This window comes from Parus major, chromosome 3, assembly GCF_001522545.3.
Source record: "Parus major isolate Abel chromosome 3, Parus_major1.1, whole genome shotgun sequence".
Classification (NCBI taxonomy): Eukaryota; Metazoa; Chordata; class Aves; order Passeriformes; family Paridae; genus Parus; species Parus major.
Window position 1 is genome coordinate 10169481 of NC_031770.1, and position 26746 is coordinate 10196226.

The 26746-nt window shown below is 44.7% G+C and overlaps 1 protein-coding gene and 1 long non-coding RNA gene across 17 annotated transcripts in view; both read right to left on the reverse strand.

Annotated features, from left to right (window-relative positions):
• EHBP1 (EH domain binding protein 1) overlaps positions 1–5214 on the reverse strand; it is a 207596-nt gene extending 202382 nt beyond the window's left edge. For 7 of the 16 annotated variants that reach the window (XM_015622093.3, XM_033513206.1, XM_015622082.3 and 4 more), the window contains exons 1-2: positions 4979–5213; positions 3516–3928 (exon numbers count right to left, since the gene is read on the reverse strand). In XM_015622093.3, the coding sequence (XP_015477579.1) occupies positions 3516–3619 (104 nt within the window). In that variant the 5' untranslated portion in view covers positions 3620–3928; positions 4979–5213. Of the gene's footprint in view, positions 1–3515; positions 3929–4978 lie in introns of all 16 variants that reach the window. The other 9 variants (XM_033513208.1, XM_015622086.3, XM_015622085.3 and 6 more) reach the window with 3 other exon arrangements.
• Positions 5215–7306: 2092 nt separating this feature from the next.
• The window catches only part of LOC107202595, a 36191-nt gene continuing 16751 nt past the window's right edge, over positions 7307–26746 (reverse strand). Inside the window, exons 4-6 of the long non-coding RNA XR_001520745.2 lie at positions 23697–23859; positions 16377–16520; positions 7307–10243 (exon numbers count right to left, since the gene is read on the reverse strand). This is a non-coding gene — a long non-coding RNA (uncharacterized LOC107202595). The remainder of the gene's footprint in view (positions 10244–16376; positions 16521–23696; positions 23860–26746) is intronic.

Here is a 26746-nt window from a genome sequence, read left to right on the forward strand (position 1 = left end):
ACCAATGTTCAGGCAACTGGACTGGGTCCCCTGCACAAGTCACAGCACTCCACCTGCCAGGGATGCTCAGCACACTCCTGCCCAACCCTCTGCCCTGACAGCACAGAGCAGGAAATCCAGCTGCTTCTGTAGAAGCCTAAGCAAAATGAATGAGACTGATTTCTGGTTTTATTCAATGACTGCACTGAGGATAAGCACTGAATTAACTCCCTCGTATCACACGTGGTCCTTTCAGGCCAGGGCTGCAGTTCACTGGTGAGGCTGTGTGGAAAATCCTGAGCTGCCCCAGCTTAGTCCAAGGGTAAACAGAGGATGACACACTCCAGCACTTTCAAGCAAGCACCTTTCAAAAAAAATCAACTGCTTATATGATTAATGCAAAGTATTATGTTTTTGCAGTAGCAGGAGTCACTAATCCATATTAAAGACCAAGACTACATCTGTTTATTTATTTATTTTTAATGAATGGTTCTAAATAAACCAACTGTTCAATTTTTCAAAGGTACTGAGCAGCCACAATAATTAGGTCTGGGTCAGTGGGAGCTGCCAAAATGCCACAGAAGTGACTCAGTCCTGTTAATTATCTGAAAAATAAGGAACAGTGACAGCACTGGACACTCCATCACGACCTATCTCCCCCAAACACACCACCAATGAAAAGCAATCATTTGAGAGTGGCTCTCCAGAACCACTAGTAGGGACAAGAATCAGAAATTATAGACAGGAGAGAAAGCAAGGAAAGGTTTCAGCCCAATCTGGCTAAATGCTGCTGTACCTAGATATAATCCTTTAAAAAGTTAAGCAACAACACACAGCAGTGGCAACTTCTCACAGTGCCATGAGAATGCGAGAAAAAAAAAAGAGCAGGAGCTATTTTAAAAAACAAGTTTAAAAAAAAAAACAAACTAAAACAAAAACAAACAAAAACTCCAATCAATACAAGTCCAGAGGAAACACAGAGTATTAAAGCCAATCAGAAGTTCACCCAACCTTGCAAACCATCCACAATCAGTACAAAAATATTCTAACAGAGGTCATTTTTTGAAGAGCCAGACAAATGCAAACCTAACAGAAGATAGCAGTTCACAAAGAGGCACACAGCCTGTTTTGGTCATGCACAATCCTTGCTCACAGACATTTCTCAGTTCCAGTGTGTTTATGACTGTGTTGTCATTTACTTTAAAATATGAATGGAGCATTCTTTTCCTCCAGAAACACTGCATTGTTAAAATGCCAGTACATTAAAATAACTTACTGCTTACTACATTTCAATCAAACAGACTACAGCACTGACACTTAATATATACTGAGTGCTTTCAGCAAGAACAGCATATAGAGCTCATTTCTTGTGTTTTGTTCTCACATGGGCCAAACTCTGAGCCAAGACTTAGAAACAGATGAAGCAGTGATCCTGTCAGCATGCACAGAAACTGCATCTTCTCCCAAGTTAAGGAAACACTTAGTTGAAGGCTCTCAAAATACATAAATATTTAACCCTTTGTTTCTATAGAAGTTTGATTTAGGAAGTTTGATTTACGGCAGAAATATAATATTTTAGGTTGCATGCTTAAGGAACATTTTTGTTTAGGTTCTCAAAATAACAGGAAGCAGAATCAAAAAGCTTACAGTCAAAGGACTTTGTGAGTTATGTTTTTCCCTATTGTGATTTTTCCTAGAATTCATCCACATTTCACCACCATAATGTTCCTTTGTAATAACCAACACAAGCACTGATCTTGTCTATATTTAAACTCAAGAATGTAAAATGAAGGTTCAGAAGGATGACCTTCTTGCAAAAAATTAGTTCCATATCTGAGGTTTTGAATGGCTCTCACTACTCCATACACAGACATTTTGCTAGGTGGGCACTCTCAGTTATGATTAACCAACAATCTGCCTGTTTCCAAAATAATAAGATATTTCACATAAGAACTTTTGTGTATGACTTTTTCTTAAACCAAGGAAGGGTTAGCTGTAATTCCAATGCAAACATTTCTCTGCAAGACTTATACTTTAGTGCTGAAGCATTCTGAAAATTCTCAGCAACAAGTGAATCAAAATGAAAACGAAACCTAAAACAGCTTAGTTCATGCAAACAGAACATAATAAGTAATAAACCAAACTGCTGAAATCAACCTGATCAACTAAAATCACTGTGAAAAACTCCTTGGCCTCTCTGGGACAGCAGATCCCATGAGATAATCAGGACACCCTTTTTCAACTTCTATAATATTTTCATTTGTAGTTCGTTCTGTGAAAGCAAGTTGAACTTCCAGAACAATTCTGTTTCTTAAACATTCTAGGAATGAAGACAACTTCCCAAAAAAAAAAAAAAAAATCCAAAATGTTTAACCTGACAATGTTCCTTTAAGGCAGAGCAGTGTGCAGCCTTCCAGCATATTTGACAGCTATTTCCTACTCCAAGAGATAGAATTTAAGTTTGTAGAGGCAATTACTCATAACCAGTGAAAGCAGCCAATGCAAGTGCCAAACTTGCCAACAAGAAGAAAGGCCAAGTATTAGAAAGGAGGCTGCAGTTTATTACAAGGCAATTTGAACATCTCAGTCCACAAGGTCTGGAAAGTATTTTTTTCATCCCCTGACACTACATGCTCACACTAATGTGAGGAATTATGTCAGTAATATCAATATTCCAAACATATAAAACAGCAGTTAAGCATTTATATAATGGAGATCTTCCCCTGACTATTTAAAAGCTGCTTCTAGTCTTGCCTAGCAGATTTATTTAAGCTCATTTTGCACAGGAAAGATGATGTGCCAGACCCACACCATTAACTGCTGTCTAGTCAGCTCCAAAGCCATCCAACTGGACCACCATCACCCAAAATGCCTGTTTGACTAAACAAACACATTAAGACAATTCCTAAAGACCTGCCTCTTGCCTCTTCCTGTTAAAAGCTGGAAAGGAAAAATGGAAAAGAAGGAGAAACATGACCTCCTCAGGTAAGGAAATCAAAAATCAAAATGGGCATCCAACCCATATGTCCATGACCACTATGTCCAGGACTGATCTCCAAAGCCTCCAAAAACACAAAGTTTGTCAAAAAACACAAGTGTCTGTAGATAACCCTCAGTGTCACCAAGCTGAATTAGAAGTTGGAAAACAGCTCATGGGAAATATTTTTTTAAAAAAAATTTTTAAAATATAAAAAAAACAACAAAAAAGCCGCACTAAAAACCCAACAACCAAAACCATGTCAAGCCACAGATGCAGGTTAACAAACTACCCTCCTCTGCAAGGTAAAAACAATGCCAGCCTAGAAAATCAATAGTACAGAACAAATCCAGCAGGTCCAGGGTAACCATGCAGCAAAGCCAGTAGTCACTGAGAAAAACAGCTCATGCAGCTACTTCTGCAATGGGCTGGCAAGAGAAGGTAAGGGGATGCAAGAGCAATGCACCCACCACACAAAACACAGCGAGCCACATCCTTCCTATTTCAGCACCAGCAACTTAGTCCATCATTTTTTACAACAACATGAGCTGCTTCTTACCATTTTTTAGTGCACTCAACCATCAATTCCTGGTAAGAGGCCACAAACTGGAACTTGGATGCATGTTTCCCAACACGCTGCAGTCTTTTCCAAACTGAAGCCATGATGGTGAGAAATACCAGTCCTCTTACACAGCAGCAACTGCGTGAATACCAATGTAGGTTTCAAAGAGCGTGTGTGCTTGATATTAGCAGATTTATATACAGACACAGTAAAAATAGTGTGTGAGAAACTTGATGGGATGTCTACAATCCATATTCTGCCTCTCCCCTCCTCAGGGTAAATCCCAGTCTAGCGGAATGGCTCATCACTGGCCAGGAGCAGCATGCAGTAGCAGTAGACAGGTAATGGAAAAGAAGTTCTCTCATGGAATCATCATTCTTCACACAGTAGGTGAAGGGACGACTGCAGGACTGGAAGACAAATAAGACAGGGAGAGAAGGCATTGGTTAATACACTTCATACTAAGTGCTGCAATTGCACGTGATCTCGTACCTTTCAAACAACTACAATCAACCACAAGAACATACCCCCTTCCTGTTGTCACACACTTACACACATTTCCCCCCCCCCCCAATTAAATAAATAAAAATACTGCAGCAATTTCAGGAATTCAAACCACGAGACTGTTCAGAAACATATCAACATATCCTATTATCAGCAGCATCATAATTGGCAACAACAACAAAAAAGGGCAGCTCAGGGCCACACCGAATCCTTGTGAAGCATCTCCGGGAAGCAATGCAAAGTGGCTGAGGTGCTGCCAATATGCACCCAGAGGGAGGGACACGGGGAGATGAAGTTCTTTGTCTTGATGACAAAAGGTGTAACAGTTGTTTCCTGTAACACACCTCCAGCTTTCATTTCTCTGTCCAAAGAGAAGGATCAGCCAAGAAGACAGAAAGGGAGTGTTGCTGCCCAAATGCCTGTGCCAGGGTGAGGAGGAGGACAAGAGAGGAAGGGGCATTTCCCGAGTCCTGGCTACCCAGGATTCCCCATCTTCCTCGCTGCATCATGTTGAAATGGAAATGCCTCTCCATCCTGCACTGAGGAATGATCATCAGGGAGGTGAAAAGGGAAACACAGGTGGGTCTCCTCCCTCGAAGGAAAGCAGCATCTGCGCTGGGTGCGAAGGGAAAAGCCTTTTCAATAGGAATACAGGGAAGCACAAGCTGGCCGCAGCTGGCGAGAAGTCAGGGTAGGATGGCAGCAAGGCTGGCGAGGCGACTACCTGAAGCAGAACGGCCCCTGGGAAGGGGGGGTCCCCACGGAGCCCCGGGGCGAGGAGCGCCCCGCTCCGCCTCAGCAGCCCGTGTCACCTCCGCGCCCAGCCCGCCGGGGCAGCGCCCCCCGCCCTTGGCCGGGAGCCGAAGCCGTTTAAAAATTAAAACGCCACCGGCGGGGTGCAAGGAAAGGAGCGGCGGCTGCGGGAAGGGACGGGCGGCTCCCCGTGCGGCACTCACCTGCCGCCGGCTCCTCGCGGGCGGTCCCGCCGGGCGGGCGCGCTGGCACCACACGGCAGGCGAGAGTCAGCGTTGCCGCTGCCCATTACTGCAGCAGCCCCGCCGCCGGCAGCGCCCTGCGGCTGTCCCCGTCCTCCCGCAGCCTCATGGCGAGCACCGCTCCCCCGCCGCTCTCCGCGCCGGCCGGGCAGACAGCGCGGGTCGCAGCGCGCCTCACGCCGCCACCATCGCCCTCCTGCCGGCGCTGCGCCGCGCCTCACCCCGGCCCGCCGCTCCCCCGCCCCCGCCGCCCGCCGGGGCCCCGCCCCTGCCGCGCCATTGGTCCCAACGCGGCCCCTCCGCAGTCCATTGGACACTGTGCCTGTCAATCATCCCGAGCAGCGGAGGGGGGAGGTGGTGAGCGAAGGGGGGCTCGCAGATCTTCATCTCCCGCCCCCAGCTCCACCTCTGCTCTGACTGGTCACAGAGCCTGAAGAGGCGGGGCTACTTGTGAGGAGGGGCTACTCGATAGGTCAGTACGGCCGTCTGTCAGCGCGAAGACGCCCGGCGATTGGCTGCGGCGCTTCCTAAAGGCTCGGGGTGGGCGCGAGGCGAGGAGCGGGCTGTCAGGGGATGGGCGTGGCCCCGCCGCCGCCCCCGGGACTCGCCGCCGCCCCAGGGCCGGGGAGCGGCGGGAAGGGAAGGGCCGGAACCGGGGCAGGGACCGAGGGAGCCGGGGAGGGAACCAACGATGTCTCCCGCGAGGTGGGCGTGGGGCGGCTGAAGGGAGTGAGCGGCCCCGGATGGAGGCGGCGGGAGGGGAGGAGGAACCGCGGCGAGGGACAGTCCCCGTGCGGAGGGGCTGGTCAAGCGCCGGGCCTGACCCGAGTCCTGCAGTACAGGCCCCGGTCCTTTTGGCGCTCCCGAGTTCGGGTGCGGATGGGAAATTGATGGAAATGGAATACCACAGGCAGGACGATGTTTCTTGGCTGGTTTAACCTGCGTGCTCAGGGAACGGCGCCCAGGCGGCGGGGGCTGGATGTGCTGCGCAGTTTGATATTACAAAGTATCCGCAGGGGAGAGCGGAGCAGCGAGAGCGGTGATCCCTGTGGGATGCGGCTGTGAATTCCCCTTAGCCACGCTGGCTGAGCGCTTCTCCAACACTGCAGTGCCATGAGGGAGGTGTCGGGACCCAGATGCAAACCTTCGGTGCTGGGTTCCAGCATGAATCTAAAATTAACCCGTGGCTTACTCCGGTTCCCGCTGCTTGTTGCCCCACCTGCCCTCTGGACACCTGTACAGGTGTGTTTAACTTTGGGATCCCAAAGTGCCATTTGCTGTAGGTGAATTCCAGAGTCGGATAGCGTGGTTGTGCGATCTCTGGGAGTTAATCCTAAACCTATCAGCCAGCCAAGTCAGAAATTAAGCCAGCTATCAAGTGGAAGCACAGGGAAATAAGGAAGATAGTGCAGTGGAGCTCCGAGAGCAGCTGTAAAATTGAAGCCTCGGGGCTTTGCAGTCCTCTGTGCTCTTTCCCACGACAAACCGAATGGAGTCCAAGCCTGATCCACAGTCTGGGAAGCTCCTTATCCCAGTGTTTTCCTCCTTTCCCCTAAGCTGCCTCTTGCTGTGCTGGCATATTGAAGAGGCTGCCAGCATTTAGTGGCTGGAGTGAAAGGAGAGAAAGAATGTGTGGATGGCTACAGGCCTAAGCTGAGCTAAGTTACTTTGGAGAGGTTGAATATTTAGGCTATTGAAAAGGTCAGCCCTTTGCTTATAATGTATTACTCTTCAGCCTTTACCCCAGCTGCCAGAGGGTGTACACTTGGAGCTGTCCTGGAAGAGGCAGTGGTTCTCCTTTTTTTAAAGTGTTACACTGAAATGTTGCAGGCAGTTTTGCTACTCATACATATTTTCTTGGGAAATATTTTTTTTTTCCTCCCTGAATATTTTTTTAAGTTAAAATTTGAAGATTGTGTACATTTGTCTTAACATATCTGTCCCAGTTTTGCAGCTGGTAACACAAGGTAATTCCAACACACTTGAGGGAGACATCACTGGGCTTTTTAAGTGCAGATCACCTGCTTAGGATTTGGGAAATGAGGCCAGAATTTCCAGAACACATCAGACTGAGAACATGCAGTATGGAGCACACAAATGCTTGGTTCTGACTTGGAAAATACCAGATGGAAAACTGGCAGCTGTGAAGTGGATCAAGCAAGGCAATTCAAAATTCCGGTGGCCCTGAGGAGAACCTTGGTTCTTCATACCAGAGAAATATCAAGTAATCAGTTGTGCTGATTTTATAAAAGTTGTCTTTACAACAATATTCTATTACCAAAAGTTAATCCGTGAGCTTCTCTGATTTATCTCCTGAATAACCTGCAGCACCCAGGCTAATTCCTAAGACATACCTATGACCAAGATCTTACTGTCTCAAACTAGGGAAAGTAAAGTAAAATAAATAATTTAATAAATATATATTAAGTAATAATAGTAAGTAAATATATAGTAAGTAATAATTGTAAAATAGACATTTTCTGTCCAGTGGAATAAACACAGATGGTCTGGTGGTTTGTTCAGTGACTTGTGTTTCAAACATCATTATTTATTAACATTTTCCATTTCCTTCATAGCTTTTGGATTCAAGTTACACCAGGCCTGGGGGGTACATGGCGTAAGGCTGCTTTTGCCTTTATTGTATGTGGAAAAATACAACACGGGCAATTATCCTACAAATTATCTGTTTTACAGTTTTTAAGAGCAGCCATCCTCAGTTCTTGCAATTTTGGGGAAAGCTTTAGGAGATTTCAGAGGATGTGAGGAATTACTGTGGGAGGAAGGGCAAGATCTTTAGCTACAGATTGGAAGCTAGAGGCCACCACAGCATTCTCAGGTTACTGGACTGAATCTATCATCAGACCAACTCAAAAGCTCTTGTGACTTCTGCTGCCAGCTCACAGCCCAGAGGAACCAATAAATGGCAAAGAGGGATTAGCAGGGGCATGGATGAAGAGCCCCCAAGCTCCTCCTTGGGTCAGAGCACTCAGATGGGTCAGCAAGGAGCCCCCATGTTGACTTCATATTGCAAACATCTCTTGACTGGTCCTGCTGGCCACAAGCCTGGTTTGTGACAATTACCCAGCTCAAACCTCAGCTCAGCTCAGAATCTGAGCCAAGCTTTGGGGAAATGGCCTCATTTTTACTTAATCCAATATTATGAGCTTGAAAACAAGCAAAACTGGTTAAACCAAGGTACCCAATGCTCTCTTTTAAGGTCAGTAGCTGAGTGAACAACTCTTGTTTAACTCCCAAAAGGGTCCTGATTACAAAAAAAATGGTGCTTCATTTTATGTACAGTGTCAAATCTCTTGGGCAAACAGGAAAAATAGTCATGATGAATAGAGGGGTACAGTCTTATTATTTAATAAGCAGGGAGGCCCCAGAGCAACCTGACCCTGTTCTTTATAAGCAGCTGATTTCACTGAGGATACCTTTACTATCCAAAAACTCATGCTCTGTGGCTTCTCTTTTCCCCTTGCTATCTGGACACTCAGACTCCCTCACAATCTCCACAGAAATCCCTGTGTATTTTTTTTTCTGGATTTTGCCTCCTGCTCCCTGGCTTTGACTGGTGGTGGAAGAATTCAAGCTTCCTGGCCCAAGTAGAGAGATGATCTATGCTCTATTTCTGTTATTCCCTGTCAAGCATTAAAGCTCTCCAGCCTCTCCCTTATCCTTCAACGCCTCGTCATCAGTGTGACTAAGGACATGTTGTTCACCATTCAAGAAATGACCTTTGCTAGGAATAGCTGTCATAAATCTCAATTTCCCTGTCCTTCTGTACGTGAGCCTGCAGAAATGTCACTGAGGAAATCAAGGAATTGGATTATGTCAGATTTGCAGGAACATTCCGCTTTCTGAGGCAAAGGTCTGTGTACATGAGGTTACCTACACCTGCCACGTTTTAGCCTCCTTGTATTTCTAGATCCCATCAAACCTTTGATCCCCTGTTAATGAAAGTAGTGCAGAATTTGCACTGACCACAGCAATATGTGTAAAGTACCATCCTCATGCTCCCCCAGATGTCCCTAACTGGTGTTTTACACCATAACATTCTGTTCTGTAACAAGTAACATTACATTGTCTGCTCTTTTCCTTTGTTTCTTCAGATCCCAACAGTAATTTAAAAATCCATGTGTATGTGTATATATGTGTATAGATATACATAACAAATCACAGTATAGATAGAAAAAAAAAGGAATTTTTTTAAGCCTCCATTCTTCATTTTTTTCTTGTTTGTTGCTGATAAAATTCCACTCAGATGTCATTTGACATGGTCTGGTAACACCCAGCAGCCATTCTGTGTTGGAGGGAATAATGTTCTGAATATTCCCTCTGCTAAATATCAGTGATAGTTGAAAGGAGTTGTGTGTGTGCAATATCCCATTTTATTTGTGCTGTGAAAGCTTGACTTTGAGACTGGCAGCTGGGAAAAGGCAATTCCCACATTGCAGAACCAGACAGCCCAGCTCCTATCACAGCCTAGACCGAAAGCAGATCATTTCAGCAACACTCCCAGCTGTGCCCAAGGCACACACACATAAGAAGCACCACCATTAGTTCTTGCCTTGCCAGCAAAAGTAGTAGATGTTAGGATGCATTCTGGTGGGCTTGTGTTTGGTTGCCACTCTTGCCCAGGCTGAGGCAGGCAGCGCAGCCCGGCTCTTGCCTATGGACCAGCTCAGCTGTACAGCACTCCCAGCCCAGGCCAGATCCCAGCAGAGCTGTGTACAGGCACCCACCCTCTGAAATCCAGAGCCTGCCCCCTTGGAGAGCCCTGCTGCCAAAAGCAATCTGCAGAGCCAGGAGCTGGGGTAACTCACCAGCACTTCTTTCTTATGGATTGTTTGTTCTCCCACTCCCTTGCTGTGGTTGGTGAGACCCTGTTGTGCCTTCCCTCCAGACTCCGTGCCAGAAGGGGTACCCAAAATACCAGTTCCCCACGAGGCAGCCTCATGTCACAGCCCCTTTGCTCTCCTGTGACCATTATGCCACCCCAGAGGCACCAGGTACCCCTGGCCTGCTCCTCTTAACCCCACTGCCCAAAGTCTTGTAGGCAAAGTCAAGCGGGATGGTTCAGAAAAAGAGCAGATGAAAAACATCCTCACCTTTCTTTCTTTTATCTCCCCTCTCTTGTCTGGCTGACATTCTTCCCAAAGCACTCAGCAGTAAAGGGCGTGCTGTATTTATCTGCAGAGGAGGGCAAGGACAGGAGTTGCATTCCTGAAATGCAGAAGTCAAAATGCAATTCAGCCTGTGGAAGCAAGAGCAAAGATGGGGTGCTGATGGGGGAGACCCCATGCTACAAAAAGCATTTCCTTGCTCCAGATCAGAACACTCTGGATTAGTGATGCTTTCTCCAAGTTTATTATCAACTTGCTTGTCAGTCAGCTTGCAAAGCTCTGAGTGAGTTTCGTCATTACCTTTTGATACCCATTAAATTGTTTGCACCTTTTAGTGGTCCTTGCTTTGTCATTACCTTTTGATACCCATTAAATTGTTTGCACCTTTTAGCGGTCCTTGCTTTGTCATTACCTTTTGATACCCATTAAATTGTTTGCACCTTTTAGTAGCCCTTGCTTCTGTCTTCTGGAAAAAAAAAAAAATTAAAATCGAAAAAGCAAAAGGAGCAGCCTGTATTTTGTCCATAAATAGCAACTTCCAATTTTTTGTCATGCTTGGTATCTCCTGTACCCTTTCCAGTTCTTCAATACCCTTCCTGTGTGGTCTCCCTGGCTTTTTTGCAGAGTATAATTATGCTTGTATACGACATCCTGCAGCACTAATGAGGCAAAGAATGCCTTCCTCCCTCTCTTTTCAGAATAAACAGCACACAATGTGGCCAGCAGGAGCAGGGCAGTGATCACTGCCTGCACTAGGCACTGGAAAGGCCACACCTTGAGTCCTGTGTTCAGTTTGAGCCCCCAGGACAAAAAAGACACTGAGGTGATGGAGAGTGTCTGGAGAAGGGTGGTGAAGGAAGAGTCTGGAGCACAGTTCTGAGGAGGAGCACCTGAAGGACCTGGGGTGGCTCAGCCTGAAGAAAAGGAGGTTCAGGAGGGACCTTATCTCTCATTACAACTCCCTGACAGGAGGGTAGAGCAAGGTGGAGCTCTTTCTAAGAGCTATGGGAGAAAATAAGAGATGGAGCAAGTTCAGAGGCAGACTTGTTTCCTGGCTCCCATGCCCATTTTACATGATCCTGGCTATGACAAATCTCTGATTAACCTGCTCTAGATGCTTCATGGTGGCACTAAGGAAAATGCAGTGGTGGGAATGTCAAGGAGTAAAGGTTGTACAGCCCCATGCATTTTTTTCTACTCTGATCCTGAAAATCAGTGGCTGGACATGCAATCAGAAAAATAAGCTGGGAAAATGTAGTCTTTTATCTGCATTTCTGTAACTACCAGAAAAATCATAAAATATAACACAGCTGTCCCTAAAGATTATTCAGGAAACTCCTCTTTACTCCCAAATATAATATATGTCACCTTTCAAGAGAATGCCTAGTTAGCTTTGGATCTATACCATCAGTCATCCATGCAGTTTATCAGTATCAGGGGTAGATTTCCTTGGAGTACAGGCATTAGGAATGCACAGGCCATCATAGATCAAATCTGAGGCTTTCTTGGAAGCCAGTGGAGAGGCAATTACCTTACAGATGTGATAAGACAATCTGTTATGTAAAAAGGTGCTCCTACCAGACTAAGGGGGAAAATTTGTAGCTAAGAGCTTGTACAACCAGAATCCCAAACATCACACAATGGGACATTGGTGCTTGATGAAAAGTATCTCAAAGCACAGAGTAGAAATATGTATGTGTGGTGTGGCCTTCAGCCTGGAGAAGAGGTGCAATTATCACAGTTACAGCCCAAGAAAATGAACCCCAAGGACCTGCTCATGTATGCAAGACATTCAAGTGGACAAGAGTTTGCAGTAATGGTGTTGGGCAGGCATGAAATGGTGTGGAGAAACTCAGCTTTGAGAGGACAAGGAATTAACTGTGTTGTAAAAATGACTGCAAAGTTTCCTGCTCCTACTTGTAATACCTCGGCAGCCACCCAGTTTAGATAAATATCTCTAGTTAATCTGGAAATTAAACTAGATAATCACAGCCAAGTTAGATAATTCCAGACTCAGAAACTGTTCTTCATTTTGCCCAGATTAACCAACAGGGATTTAAATAGTGTTGCAAGTTATTTTTAAGTGAGTTATCACTAATCTCCCTCTATACTTTTTAGACTGTATGTATTAAAGCCACACTGTCAGAAAACATGGGGACAGTTATCTTCCAAAAATAAAAGAGTTGACAAATGGGATGTAGGACTTACTTTGCCAGATCCTGGTCATGTTTGGGGTCCTTCTGTTTCCCCCACTTCACGATTTTATTTCTGTTAAATTCCCTTGCAAGGAATGACATGCAGCCTTAAGGACATGTATGCCTATGGCAGAGTCCTCAGTGAGTGCCAGGCTGAAGGAGGAGGTTGATCAATGTAGGTTTCATCCATGGTCTTGGGATAGGAAATGCAATTTTTTTTTTCTCTGACTAGCTTTAGGAATCTTACTGACTCTTCACACATGCCTGGAAGGAGTGACTGCTTTGTCAGTCATGTAGAGGGACAATAGAAAAAAAAAAGGGAAATCTCTATTTAGGGTTACTTCCTAAGTCAAGATAGGTGACACTCTTATGCCTGGGGCAACCTTGAATCACCAGCTTTGAAGTTAAAGATCTGGAGGTGTATATGGGTTTCTCTCCACTAAAAAAAAGTAAAATCCCAAAACCCCAGCAAATGTGGTCCCAGCCCAGATCAAGTGCTGGGAACAATTCCATTGCTGCACTAAGAGATGCAACTTAATCAATCACCAAAATACCTTCTTTTTAGTCCTAACTAGAGCTCCAGAGCTCAGCAAAGTACCTGCACAGCAACAGCACAAGGCTGGTAGAGGCATCTCAGCATCTCTTTTCCTGGCAGAAATTCCTGTATCAGCCAAGCTAGCAGAATCTGTCTGTTTTGGGAAACAACAGATATATCAAACATTCTGGCAAAGCCCAGGAGAAATGACAGTTCAATGATGTTGAAAAGAAAATTATCAGAGAGAGATTAATTTGTCTGACAGTATGTCTTTATGCTCTCCACTGAGGAAGAACAAGAGTCCTTTCATGCATATTGAATTTACTCTGGTGTGAGTCAACCTCTGTCAGTAGGGCTCTAAGTGCTGCCGGTTTAGGAAAATATGTGATTGCTGCTACCTGGCACCTGCCCCCTGCACACCTCAGAGCACCAAAGCTTCCCAGCCACAGCTTCTGCTGCCAGCAATGCTCGTTTTACACCATGGTTTGGGGCATAGCATTCAGAATATCTCCTGCACTATCCATCAAAGTATTTGCTTAAGGAGGCAGACAGGACAGCCAAATGCAGGGCTGCAGGGCACGGAAAGCCCAGAGCCTGGTTTTGGAGATGCAAAGAGGTAAGGGAGCAAACTGTGCCGGTTAACAGGAGGGGCAGTACCAACATTTCCCACATGACTTTGCAGGTGAAGTACCCTGCACTGCTGGCTGCCAGGGGCCATGTCTCTCTGCAGAACACAGCAAAACTTGACCATGTTTTGCCACAGCCAGCCCTTGACTGCAGTGGTGTTGCAGCTTGTGCAGAAGCAATAATCCCTGAACAGATGCAGAATGATGCCATAGAATAGTGAAGACATAGAACAATGTTCTACTCAGAGTGCCTGCAGCAGATCTGTATCACACATGACCCATTCTCCTTCCAAGACATCCATGAGCTAAAAGTTCAGATACAAAGTAAAGTCCAGAAGTTTCAGGTCCTTTTACTGATACTTAAAAGATGCCAAACACAAATGACAGTGGTATGGATTTTGCCTTATGCTCCTGCTGTTCTGCACAGCCCAAAGGTGCCAGCAACCCAACTGAACTCATGGGTTGCTTCTTTCCTGGGAGCAGGCACATGAAGCAGCAGGAATGGTGTGTCACTTCCCAGCTGTGTCACAGCTGGGATCAAGGACAGAATCACTGGGGGACTGCTGTGTCCCAGTATGGCTGGGCAGCGAGAGTGTCACTTGGGAGGCTGCAGCAGCTGGCATCCTGAAGAGCAACCCCACTGCACCCCTCTGCTGGCCTGCAGATCCTGGTGTGCAGTGCAGCAGCAACAGGACAGCTTCTTCCATTGCAGGGTTTTCTTTTGCCAGCCTCTTTGCTGAGAGGGCAAACTGCACAGGCAGTAAAACTGAGCAACTTAATGTGAGCCTGTTGTTTACTTAAAGCATTGCCCAAACTACTTATTTTCCCTTGCATGAATCTTGGTACTGTTGGAATGAGTTGAGCCAATCTTCCCACCCAAAAGATGAACCAGAAACTGTCACAAAGTAAGGCATGAGAAGTTTGTCTAAAGTACAAAGACCCAAACAAAGAGGGTCTGGCACCTGGCAGCTTCAATAACCGTAGATGCCCTTCAGCTTGATTGACCCACTACATCAGTCCATGCTGACCTCACTGCTCACCACAAAATTGAGATGCATTCCTCAGCCCATGGCAGCATCACCTCAGTGAGACTAAAATAAAACCCACTGAAAGGTTTTATATAATACCAAGGCTACAAGATCTCTAATGTAGTTTTCTTATTGGAGCAAGAGCCAAGTACAGCTTAAATTCATTAGCTAATGGCCTGTGACAATGAAGGACAAAGACAATTATTATGCACATTTCCCAGCTGATTGTTTCTGTGTGAAGAAAATGCAACAAATTATTGTTCTCCTATATTAACGTACCATAAAGGATTACTATCATATCTATTTCAAAAAATCCCTATCCCTTTCAAAATGCAGATGAATGCCAGATAAATTTGATTTTTATAGATGAAAGCTTGGTGGAAAAGTCAAGATTTTATTAAGGCCACGGACAATCACATTACATTTTATACGATATGATGCCTTCATTACTGATTCAGGAAATTGATCTCCGGACATTTTTTTCTACTGAAGGCTTACCAATTCCCTGAGTATCTCTCATGTATCTTAAACACTTATCCTTGGATATAATAGTCAGAGGCATTCTTAATAGCTGCTTGTATTTATAGAAAAGTCAAAAAAGAAATACAACATAACATCGTAGACTCACAGAATCATTGAGGTTGGAAAAGACCTCCAAGATCATCAAGTTCAACCTTTTACTAATCACCACTTTGTCAACCAGACCATAGCACTGAGTGCCATGTCCAGTCATCGATTACTGTGTTCAATAAGGCACTTATCACCTGGTCATAAAAGGAGATCTGGTTGGCCAGGCAGGACCTGCCTTTCCCAAACCCATTCTGGCTGTCTTTGATGCCCTGGTTGTCCTGTATGTGCTGTGTGATCACACTCAAGATCTGTTCCATAACCTCCCCAGGCACTGCGGCCAGGCTGACAGGCCTGGAGCTCCCCAGATCCTCCTTCCAACCCTTCCTGTGGATGAGTGTCACACTGACCAGCCTCCAGTCACCTGGGGCCTCTGTGGTCAGCCAGGGCTGATGGTGAATGATGGGCAGTGGCTTGGTGAGCCCTGCCAGCAGCTCCCTCAGAACCTTCAGGTGAGTTCCATTCTGCCCAACAGACTTGCGTGCATCTAAGTGGCACAGCAGGTCACTACCCACCTTCTCCTAGATCACAGGGGGTCTTTTCTGTTCCCTGTCCCTGTCTGCCAGCTCAGGTGGGTGATTGTTCTAAGGATAACCAGTCTACCCTAATGTGGAAAGTGTAAATTATTTCATCACTTCCAGAAAAAGTATGGTAGATCACACTCTGCACTCCTTGAAATTTTTTAATCCCAATTGGTATTGAAAGCACTGAGGAGAGGATGTGTCACCTTAGTCTGCCAGCTGCTGTAAATTCAGAGGAAACAGGACCCAGACAGATCTCCCACAGTTTCAGGGGCCTATTCTGTACTCATGTACATGTGGAGCAGTTTGGCAGCTCTGACAAGAGGCTCCTGTCCTGCACTAGGTGAAAAAGGGGAGGACTGACTCCATCATCCATCAGCAGTGATGGCTTCCTCTCATCTTCAGTGGCAATCTAAGTTTTTCTGAAGCTGTGACTGCTTCCTCATCCCTTGCCCCTTTCCCAAAAGGTACTGGATAACTAAGTCAAAAGACACTTCTCCCAGCATTTGAGTAAATGACCCACAACTCTAGTAACACCAAGCAAGCTTTGCAGAGGAGCACAAAAGGCCTGGGTTTAAGCACAGCATTCTCTGAAGTTAGATATTCAAGTAAGCATCCACCCATTGCTCTCACAGACCATGCAGGACTACTCAGAAGCCCACTTGGGGCAGCAACCCATACTCCTTTCCCTCTGTACTCACCCCCAGAGTGTCGCTCACGGTGTCACAGTTATTTTGGAGTTAGCAGGTCATTCTCACAGGGCTTGACAAAATCCCAAACTCAGTTTTCCTCTAGTGACAAGTGTGAGCAGGAAGCCTCCATCAGCAAGGGCTCTGTAATCCATCCTGAAATGAAAAAACTCAGGGAATTCTGGTGTCCCAGCATGGCCTGGGATCTGCCATTACAGCTGGTCCAAGGGCTTTGAGGTGCACTGCAAGGCTTTTCCCTCTTGTTCCTCCCCCCGGTTCCACAACCCCAACTTTGTACATTTTCTCTTTGCAGCTGACACTTGCAGTATAAGCCACTGAGGCTGTAAGAAAATGTTCAACACTAACAATATATATGGAGTGTTACAGATTATGAAATTCAATGTCATTTTTTTAGAAGTCATAAAAACATTATCTGATTCCCAGTAGCCCCCAGAGAGACTCTGGAATATGTTTATACACTGAAATGTCAAAATCATAAAGTGCCTGCTTTTGCACTATTTATTTTTCATGTGGTGAAGTAGTTATTACGTGACATTTTATAAATACAGTGACTCAGAAATAATTACTGTGCTGAATAACAATCTTTCCACTCTAATACAGCACCATACATTTTAAACCCCTGTTTTTCATGAGGCACTCGCACAGTGTAGCTTAAATACTACAAATAAAAGTGAACTCTGGAGGGGGAAGAACAATTCTGCCGTTGAGTTTTGGTTTCTTTTCCTTCCAAGGGAGGTGTACTGATAGTCACAACAGCAGGGTTAGGCAACAAGCAGCAGTAACTGTGCTCCCCAAAGGGCAGGGACAAAAGAGGCAGCATGTCTCACTGTTATGACACAAGGGAGAGGTTCCAAGAGAGTATCACGTTAGCAAGATTAAAATTAACAAAAACACTGAACAAAATCCTTCCTTGAAGGAAGGAGATGATTTAAAATTGCTTGTAATTAATACTGGAGAAACAACACTGCACACAGCCCTGCTCTAGCCAAGAAGTCTTCCAGATTTTCACTGCTCAGCTTGTAATACTCCTACTTACTATTTTTTTTAAACACACAGTGGATTTTATTGCCTTTTTTAGCTATTAATACGCAACCAATTATAAATTGTGAGTTGCAGCACTGGGTAATTTCCCTTCAAGAATGCTAAGCAGATTCTGCCCTGTATCAGGCCATGTGACAGCACAGCAGCTACCATCCTCTCTGACTTTTTTTTAGCAGCAATTCCTAAACATATGCTCAGCAGGAAAACTGGAGCAAGCCCCATCTTAGGACCTCCTTGTGATGCTGTTTTTTAACTTTTTGGATATTCTGCCTAAAAATAAAAGGAAAATTTAGGATTTAACTCAAGTTCTCAGGGGTGGAGATTCAGATGAACAATAGGAAGTAACAGTAGTATTTATTGCATCGTGGAGGTACTTGTCTTATTTTCTCTCACTGCTGTTGTGCTGGCACCGCATTCAAAGCTTCTTCTTGAGGCTTGTCAGAGGAGAGAGGGCAAATTTTATGTGCAAGGTTAAAAAACTAAAAAGAAAATAGAGAAGGCAGTGTGAACTTTGATTTCATGCAGATGCAATGCACCTCACCCTCTTTCCCTTTTTTGTTTTTCCTGAGATAAAGTACTTGCAATAAAACCACCCTCCCACTGAGTAAAGGTATCATTATTAATTGTTATTGATACCCATCTGTGTAAGCATTAATGACAGTACTTGGGCCAAGATGAAGCTCAAGGCAGCTGGCTGAGTCTGCAGCAAGCCCAAGCAGCAGGAGCTGTTCCTGAATTTGAACATGAGCATGGAACCAGTAAACACATTACCCACAGAAGGAACTATGGATGAGGATGCACATTTAGTGTCACTATTTATGCCTACTTTACACCTCTTTTCTGTTAAAAAAATCCCTTTACTGTGCAGAAAAATAGTTCTTTACACTGAAATGGAAAAAATGCTGAGGCCAGGCAGTACTTTTTATTGTTTTACCATAATCACAGGATTATGGTAAATCACAGGATTACTTGGTGGATGTCAGAACTGGATTTTGGCTGAGGCAATCTGATGCATAGGGACCCTACATGGTAACACAAGCTCAGACATAAAACACCAAACTGAGGCCAGAGCTGTGATATCTAATTGCCTTTGCCTAGAAACTGCAGTCAGCATTTGTAATCCTTAACAGGGAGTTTCAAAACAGCCTCCAATGTTTGTGAAACCTAAGGCTGAATTTGTGTGCTGCAGTGTCAGGGGAGCTGAGGACACTCCAGGCTTTTTGCTGCTGCACTGCTTTGTGGTTTCCAGCAGGATGTTGGTGTGTCCTTTCCACTGGCCCCCTCAGCTCCAGAGATCCTTTCCCTCTCCACACCTTCACATCATCTTTCAATCAACAGCTGCTAAAAGAACTTCCAGAAGTGTTTGCAGTTCATAACAGTCTACATTTGAAGATAAATTCACAGTATGAAAAAAAAAATCAACTCAAGTATAAAATATCCAGATTAATTCATGGTCCTTGTTTGTTCTTTCTGTTTTATCCTTCACTCCCTCCACCATTTATCAGAGGTCCAAACTGGTGCAAATGACTTGAGTGTGTGACACTGAATGTTTGAATGTGTGACAACATGATCCATCTAAGAAACCTAATTCAGAAGCAATAATTTTTTTTTACTTTTCTTTATTCTTTTCCTTCTCAGAATCTGAGAATGTCCATGGGAGCTTGCTGAGGAACCATTTTGATTTGCCTGTTTGTGTAAAAATAATCCATGTTTCCTTGACATGTTGAGAATACAACATGCCAGGAATAACTTGCATACTTTGGGAGGTCTTTCTGCTTGTGAAAGTCCAGCATGCTACTGGCTTTATGAGGAAGTCTAAAACATGCTTGTGGAACTTGAAAAAGGTCTTTCTGATGACTAATGCAGTCCATTTGTATGGAGAGCTCAGTAAATTAGCAGAAATGTTAAGTCTTACAAGAAGCAATTGCTCTCTTACGCAAAATACGAAATGGGCTCATCCGGAAAAGGAAATTTTACATCTCTTAGCTAATAGTGAAATAACAGACCATCACAAACTCTTTACAGACTCTTCTTACTTGGACACACTCCACATTCTTCCCCCAGGCAGCATTCTCCTGGCCAGCATAAGCCTCTGGGAGATTCTATCTGCACTGACATCTCTGCAGTTCCAGCCCCAGCCAGGCCCAGATAGCAAAGCAAAAGCAAGCTGAGGGTAACAGCATTTATCTCAGAATATATGGCAATATGTGTCAAAGAAGAATATCCTGCAGTCATGATCTAAAGGGCTGCCATGTCCATAGAGCTGAAAAGGTTTTATGTAGCTTTTTTTTTGTTGTTTGTATCATCTTTAAGTCTCAGTGTTGTAACTAATAGTTATATGTGGGGAGAGCTTAAGGACTTAGCCTTTCTACCTTTGCTACCATCTCTTTAAAGAGTTTACTTATTGATGCATGAAAAGGCCAGTAAAGTTGGGGATGTTGCAACATTTTTATTAGGGAATTTATCTTGTGGGCAGCCTGCTCTAATTTGGTTTATTTCCCAGTGAATATCAGAAAATATAATATGTTGGAGAAACACATGGAAGCCTTGGGATCCCATGTTCTCCACAGTCACTTTTGCTTACATGTGTCCTTCTCAGCAAAGGAGTGATGGCACTTGTTAAAAGCATTTGTTGGTGGACTGAGGGCAACCTGGGAGCTGCACAGGCCCCAGTGCTCACTCTGTGCCTGACCCACCCATGCAGCAAAAAGCCCCTGCTGGTATTTCTGCCCAGACATTTCTGTGGGTACAGAGGCAGGGATGGTGTTTGCAGTCACACCTACTCACAACTCTCTGCTGTGTGAAAATGCCTGTTCCTCACTCATCTAGCTTTCAGCTGAAAAGATCTCGAATTTGATTGCATCCCAAGACACATCTGGCTGCAGCACTGCAGATAGGGTCCTTGAAAAACCACAAAGAAAAGGTGTTTAGGTTAAGAATACTCTTGTGATTAAAAAAAAAAAAATATTTAAAGTCCTCAAGTGTTTGTTTAAAGAAAATAATTTTCATTAAAATGTTGGCACAATTTCAAGCAATTTGATTTTAATTTTGAAGTGTTGAAAAATACCCTAAGATAATTTCTGCAGCATTCCAGAACCCAGAAGTGATTGTAGAAAACAAGTCACTTAAGAAATCAACTGCAAAACTAAAATTCATTTCCTGCTTTCTAAGAAAACAAAAAAGGGCCTGAGGCTCTGAAGTCTTTCTGAGAAAGACCTTTTCACAGGCAGTTTTCAAGCAGGCAACTGTGGTTTGCTTTTTTTCCCCTAAACAAAACAGAGTTTGCACATTCAGAAAGCTTCCAAGAACCACACAATATATAAGAATATAAATCATTTACTGGACTTTGGTACCAAGTACACTACTTTAAGCATGGCTCAGTTGGATCTGAAAGCAGTCTAAAGTCATTGCATTATAATTTTAAAGATGCTCAGTGATGCATATTTTACGACATTTGTGCTCTGAGTTTCATCAAAGCAGCATTTTATATTAGAGTTTTCTTGACTTTAGGATTCAGATGAAACTTGAGGACTTCCTGGCTTCACTGAATCCTCGAGAGGTGCTCAAAATCAGAAAGCTCTGCTAGTTTGCATCCAAAGTCTGACTTAGTTTTCACTAGAACCCACCTATTGGCCTAAATTCTCACAAATTCAGGTCTAGGTTTACTAAAACTTCAGTTCATTGACCTTGGGTGGAGTTCAGCTCTTTCTTTAAAGAAACCAAGTGAAATTGTGTCTCCAGCTCCCCTCAGAGGAGTGAGCAGCTCCCAGCCAGGCAGGTTCTTTCACTGAGTTTTTGCTACCAGCGCCACTTGTGACAAGATGTGCCTCCATCCAGCAAGGAGATGTTGCAACTTGATGCAAACACAGCTGTTGCTTCACTTTGGTTTCAAGGAAGCAGATTCTGTAAAACATTCTGCCAGGAAAGTTGGTTTCCATTTAGAAAGGAGAAAAAAAATTGAAAAGAAATATAAGACAAATATTCCTCTGAGCAAGCTTTTGAATGCTCTCCTTTGTTAACTAATACAGTTAACAGGACTGAATATGACAACAAGCTTCCCATCAAGAGCATTCCAAACAAAAACTTCAATAGAACTTTTCTAACTCATAGAGCTGATGAGATAGAGTTTCACATTTTTTTTATTTTAGTTTTCCACAGTGTTTTGTTGTTTTTTTTAACCAGCAATTGCGTGCCTCGGATGCTTGGTCCTTACCCTGGGGTACCAAAAAGTGACCTTTATTTTGTGGGAGAGAGCTTTTGACAAATTAGGCCATTTTAAGTATTCATAAAAGGCACATAAAAAATTATATCTAAAAAATGCCCATTTGGAAAAGGCAGTCAAGAATTTTTATTTTTTAATCTCACTACCATTCTCTAGATATAGTGTCTACCCCATTTTTTCAGCTCTCCACAGCAGCTTTTTCTGGATTTACCATAATCCTCACATTATCAACATATTCTTCAGCAGCATCTTTACTTGAAGGCAGGTAAAAAATTAGAGATAAATTGAATCACTTGATGTAAATTATTCAGGGTGTTAATCCTGATGCATGTGGGCTGGGAAGAGAGGACTGCTTTGTTTGGTTTGGTAGTTCTGCCTCCACTATGCTTCACACATGTGGTAAGGCAAGGGTAATAAATCAGAACAAAGGAAATAGAGGACGAAGGCTTTAGGGAACATGTGTTTTAAAAGAAAAACTTGGCTAGCCACTAAAGCAGCATTGCCTTATGATGGATGTTTAAAATTCAGATGTAGAAAGAGACTGACAAAATGATATAAATACAAGAGACTTGCAGGTCTGTGCAGCTTTTGAACAGTTCTGTGAGCCAGTCCATCTTTGCCAGCCCCTCCTGGGTCTGGACAGGCAGATCCCATGCTCCAAACCAGCAGGATCGCAGCACTGGTGGCAGCACGGCTCATCCCAAAGCAATACTGCAACACATTGGCTTCAACAAAGCAGTAAAGAATTCAGCCCAACCCAGGCAGCTGACACATTGTTTTCCAGGACCACAGCTCTCTCCAGCTGCTGCTGACACGCCTATTGCAAACCCATGCCAGCCAGGAACACACTGCTGGAGGAATAATTTGCCATCCCTGGGATCTGTACAACCCTCGCACTGCAGTGTCAGGGCAGGAATTTCACACAGCCAGGAGGACTCGGCTGAGACTCTGCTGCCAGCCTTGGGCAGGCAGAGACTGCTCAACAGAGGAACTACTCTGAAGCAGATTTGCCAAGGTGTTTAGGAACCTAGACATGAAGAGAGGTGCCCCATGAGTTTTCCCAAGGCCTCCAAGTGGTTCAGGCTCTTCAGATTCAATCCCTGAAATGGGAATTTTCCTCCTCTCTCCCTTCAGTCTCCTAAAGAACTTAGTGTATTTGCTTTGCATGGCAAGGTGCTGATAGGATGGGAGGTTGCAGGGGTGGTGTCTGTAGGAAGCTGCTGGAAGTTTCCCCCACATCCCACAGGGCCAATGCCAGCCGACTCCAAGACAGACCTGCTGCTGGCCAAAGCTGGGACAGTCAAGAATGATGGTAATGCCTCTGTGACAACATTTGTGAGAAGGAAAGAAAAATAGTTATTTGGCATAACTGGACATAACTGCAGCCAGAGAACAGAGGAGTGAGGAGAACAGCTCTGCAGACACCAAGGTCAGTGGAGAAGGAGGAGGAAGAGGTGCTCAATCCACCACACTTTTGAAAGCCCAAGAAGTGCCACTCTGTGTGTTTGAGAACCTGAATACTTCTGCAGAGAGTTTTTGCATTTCATGACCCTTCCCCTCCTCCTGTGGGCTGCCCATGGGACTCCCAGCCAGGCTGGTGGCCAAGGTCAGCACTGGACTGACCAGTGCTAAGGGCAGTAAAGCAATCTCGGCTGCTGGCAGGACACAAGAAATCCCAAGAGGATGAAAGGGCTCCTGTTTGTCTGTCCTGTGCCTATTAACCTCTGAGGGTAAATGGTCTCTATTTCACTTAATGCAACAGCTTTGCTGCCAGTCTTCTGCCAATACACTTTAGGCCAAGTAGTCTAACATTAAATGTATCCCACATACACTTTGTTGTGATATTAGTCTGCCTTTTCAAATTTTCCTCTTTTTTCATGCTTTATGCATTCCAAGCTTAAATAAAAGCAAAGCCCAGGTTCCGAGAATGGAGTGGTGACTAAGGTGGGGGCTGTGAAAAGGAATAGAGAGGGAATAGAGCTATAAATGGAATCAGGGAAGCATGGCTTGGGGTGATTAATGAGCTTACATCTGTGACAAGTACTTACTATAAACAGCAGGTAGAGAGGCAAAGCCAGCAGCAGAAAGTGCTCAGGAGCAAAGGAGCTGGAGCTGTGCCCCCCCTCATCAGCAGTGACCCTCCTCAGTGGGGCTTTGGGTGGGGTGCACAGCAGGATTTGTAGAACCATTGGGAAGCATCCTTGTGGAAACCTGGGAGAAAAGAGGGATTAAAAAGAAATACAATTCCCTTACTAGTGGCAAAACAGCAAAGTCCTGGCTAAAGGTGCAGCTAGGAAGTGCCTGTGCTTTTCCCCTCCTTCCCTGGGATTTTCCTCTAGCAGTGAGTATCCCTGGTGCCCACACTGTGGTTTGCAACTGCCTGGCACATGGGGCAGCTCCAGTGGGGTAGAAAGAGAAGGATTTTGGTAAGACTAGGGGGCTAATGATCAGGTAAAATGCAGTGCAGTTTGGAGCATCTGTTCTGCATTATTCAATAGGGTCCCAGCATTATCATTCCTAAGGATAAACATGCAGATGAAGTCTCTGAAATCCTCTCGTTGGTTTAAAAACAGAAAAACACAAGCAAAGAAAAAGTTTCAATAGAAAACAAAACCAAAATCCTCGTCCCTCCATCCCCCCAGAAAAAAACCTGATGCTTTTTAACATTACATTATATTGAAAACTGAAACTTCCTCCTTGTTTTCTGTTCCATGATCCATTGATCCATCCCTCTGAGGAAAGCTCAGACTACTGTCAAGTTGTAAGAAAATGGAGAATAGGCAAAACTGGAATTCCTGAGATGAATAGTTATGGATAAACACAATGCAGACTTTTTTTTATAAATAAACTGGCCAAGACTGAATTATTGTTAAAATATCAATTTTAAACAGTGAAAACAGAAGCTGTATAAACCAAGCTACTCAGAGCCTTTAAAGAAAACTACTGGGTTACTCAACAAGCGAGCGGTATGAATAACTCCAGCCCACTCCAGCTTGCTTTTCCCTTGTTACAGTGCAGAAAAAGTTTCCAGTGCTTGTAGCAACCAGCTCACCTCACTTTGTTCTTGCTGAGCAGTTTTTGAAGCAGTGCAGAGCAGATGAAATGGGGGTCAGGATCTGATCCCCCACATGCATAGTTTTAAAGATTATCATTCAGGAGAAGCCATTGTGAGGAAGAAAAAATTCTAAGCCCAGAGCCTGAGTTATTTCTCTGACCCTGAATGCTAACAAACATAATATTTTATTTGGTTGGTTATAGAAAACATGTGGCAAATCCTCCATTTTTGGGGAAGGTTTGTCCTGCGGCACAAGAAGGAAAGAAAAAGAACTGAACTCTGTTCTGCCTGTCTCTGCAATGCTCATCCCTGTGCTCACACAAGCTTCTCTCACCTGAATTTTAAGTTCTGGATACATATGATAACTCTATTTATTCTGCAGAAATACCAACAAGGTCCCAATCAAATATTAACATCAAGATCTGCAGGTTGGGTACAAACAGGAAAGCATCCCCATGAAAAGTTTATACTCCAAGCAATATGGGAAGGTTCAGGATAATCAATTATTAAAAAAAGGACACGAAAAGTAGCAAGTTCAGGACAGATTTGAACAGCAAAACACATTCCCCAGTGTCCTACTGTATTCAGCAGCAGCAAGAGAATTGTTCAGTGCTCAGGTGTCTTAGATCAGAGTACAAGGCTGAGGACCTACAGGACCTTTTGGGTCTTTGTATTTAAAGTTCCAGTTCTGATTCTGATCTAGCATCAGGCCCCAAATATGGTCCTTCAAACAAAAAACCACAAACCAACCCAACAGAAAAGGAACAATTACTAACTTACCTACAAGAAACCTTTCACTTGTCAGTGAACTCCACCAGCATTTGAAATGGATCCAAGGAGTGAGAGATATTACAGTGCACAGGAGGAGCACAACAAGAGGGTTGTTTGTTGTTTTCCTCATCCTGACAGCAGTTCCTGATGTATCCAACCCTCTACTAAACCTTCCTTAAAGACACTGTACAAAGGGAAGGGTGCTTTTCCCAGCAGGGTTAGCAGGGCTTTAAGCTGCCAGCCAGCTGGGTGAGTGTGAGTCCACTGCAGCCACAGGAGGGGAGGCTCAGGCTCCCACCCTTCCCTCAGGAAGGCTAATGCTGTGCCAGCACACACAAAGGGTGCACACACATGTTCTCTGTACTGGCTCAGCTCCAGGGATGCTTATTTCCAGCTGAGGAGCTGTATCAAACACAGTAGGAGATAACCTTTCTAGCCTTTCCATCTGTTCCTGAAGACAAAATGGCATAATAAAGATATTTCTAAACACCTCCAAGCAGGTGGAGGGTAATGAAGTTGGGACAGTGATAGCCATTGACTTACTTCCTTCATCAGGGACAAATCCTTTAGCTATTCCCTAAAGCCTCTCATCAACTGAGCCACCACAGGACCTATAACTCACCTCCTCCTTTTCCACCAGAGACTGACCAGCTGCCCCCAAACTCCCTTGGCCCATCAGTGAGAGACAGATCTTCTGTCTGGGACACCTGTGCCCTGCAGTCAGCACAGCACTTTCTCAGTGGGTTTGCTAATCAGGACACCAGTGATGCCCCCTGAGCTGGGAGCCTGTGACTCAGCTGTGGGCCTGCTGCCACTCGGCAGCTGGCACTTGGCACAGGGGCTGTGTGACTCAGGCTGGCAGGAGCCTTTGGAGATGCCTTCCCCTGATTTATATCTGCAAGGGATCCTTTGTGTTCCAACCCTGTTGTTGGCATGCCAGCCTCACCATAAAAATCTGGAGTTAATAAACTCCACTTTCCGATCACAGCAGCTCTTTCCAGGACGCAGCTTTGTAGGGCTGGCAGCGCTAGCTCCTGCTCCACCAGCCAGCACGGCTGCTGATGCCTTTCACCTTGGAAAAATCCTATGATTTCACACATGGGCAACCCCAGGGAAAGCTCAGGTTTGCAGTGCCTGGTAGTCTGCCTCCGTCTTGCTCCATCTCCTTGTCCCTTTTGGTATGGAGTTTGGAGCCTGTGGTCTTGCAGCCCTACCCCTAACTGCAAGAAGCCTCTTGGCCCCAGCAAGTTGGGCTCCCCCTCAAGAAATCAG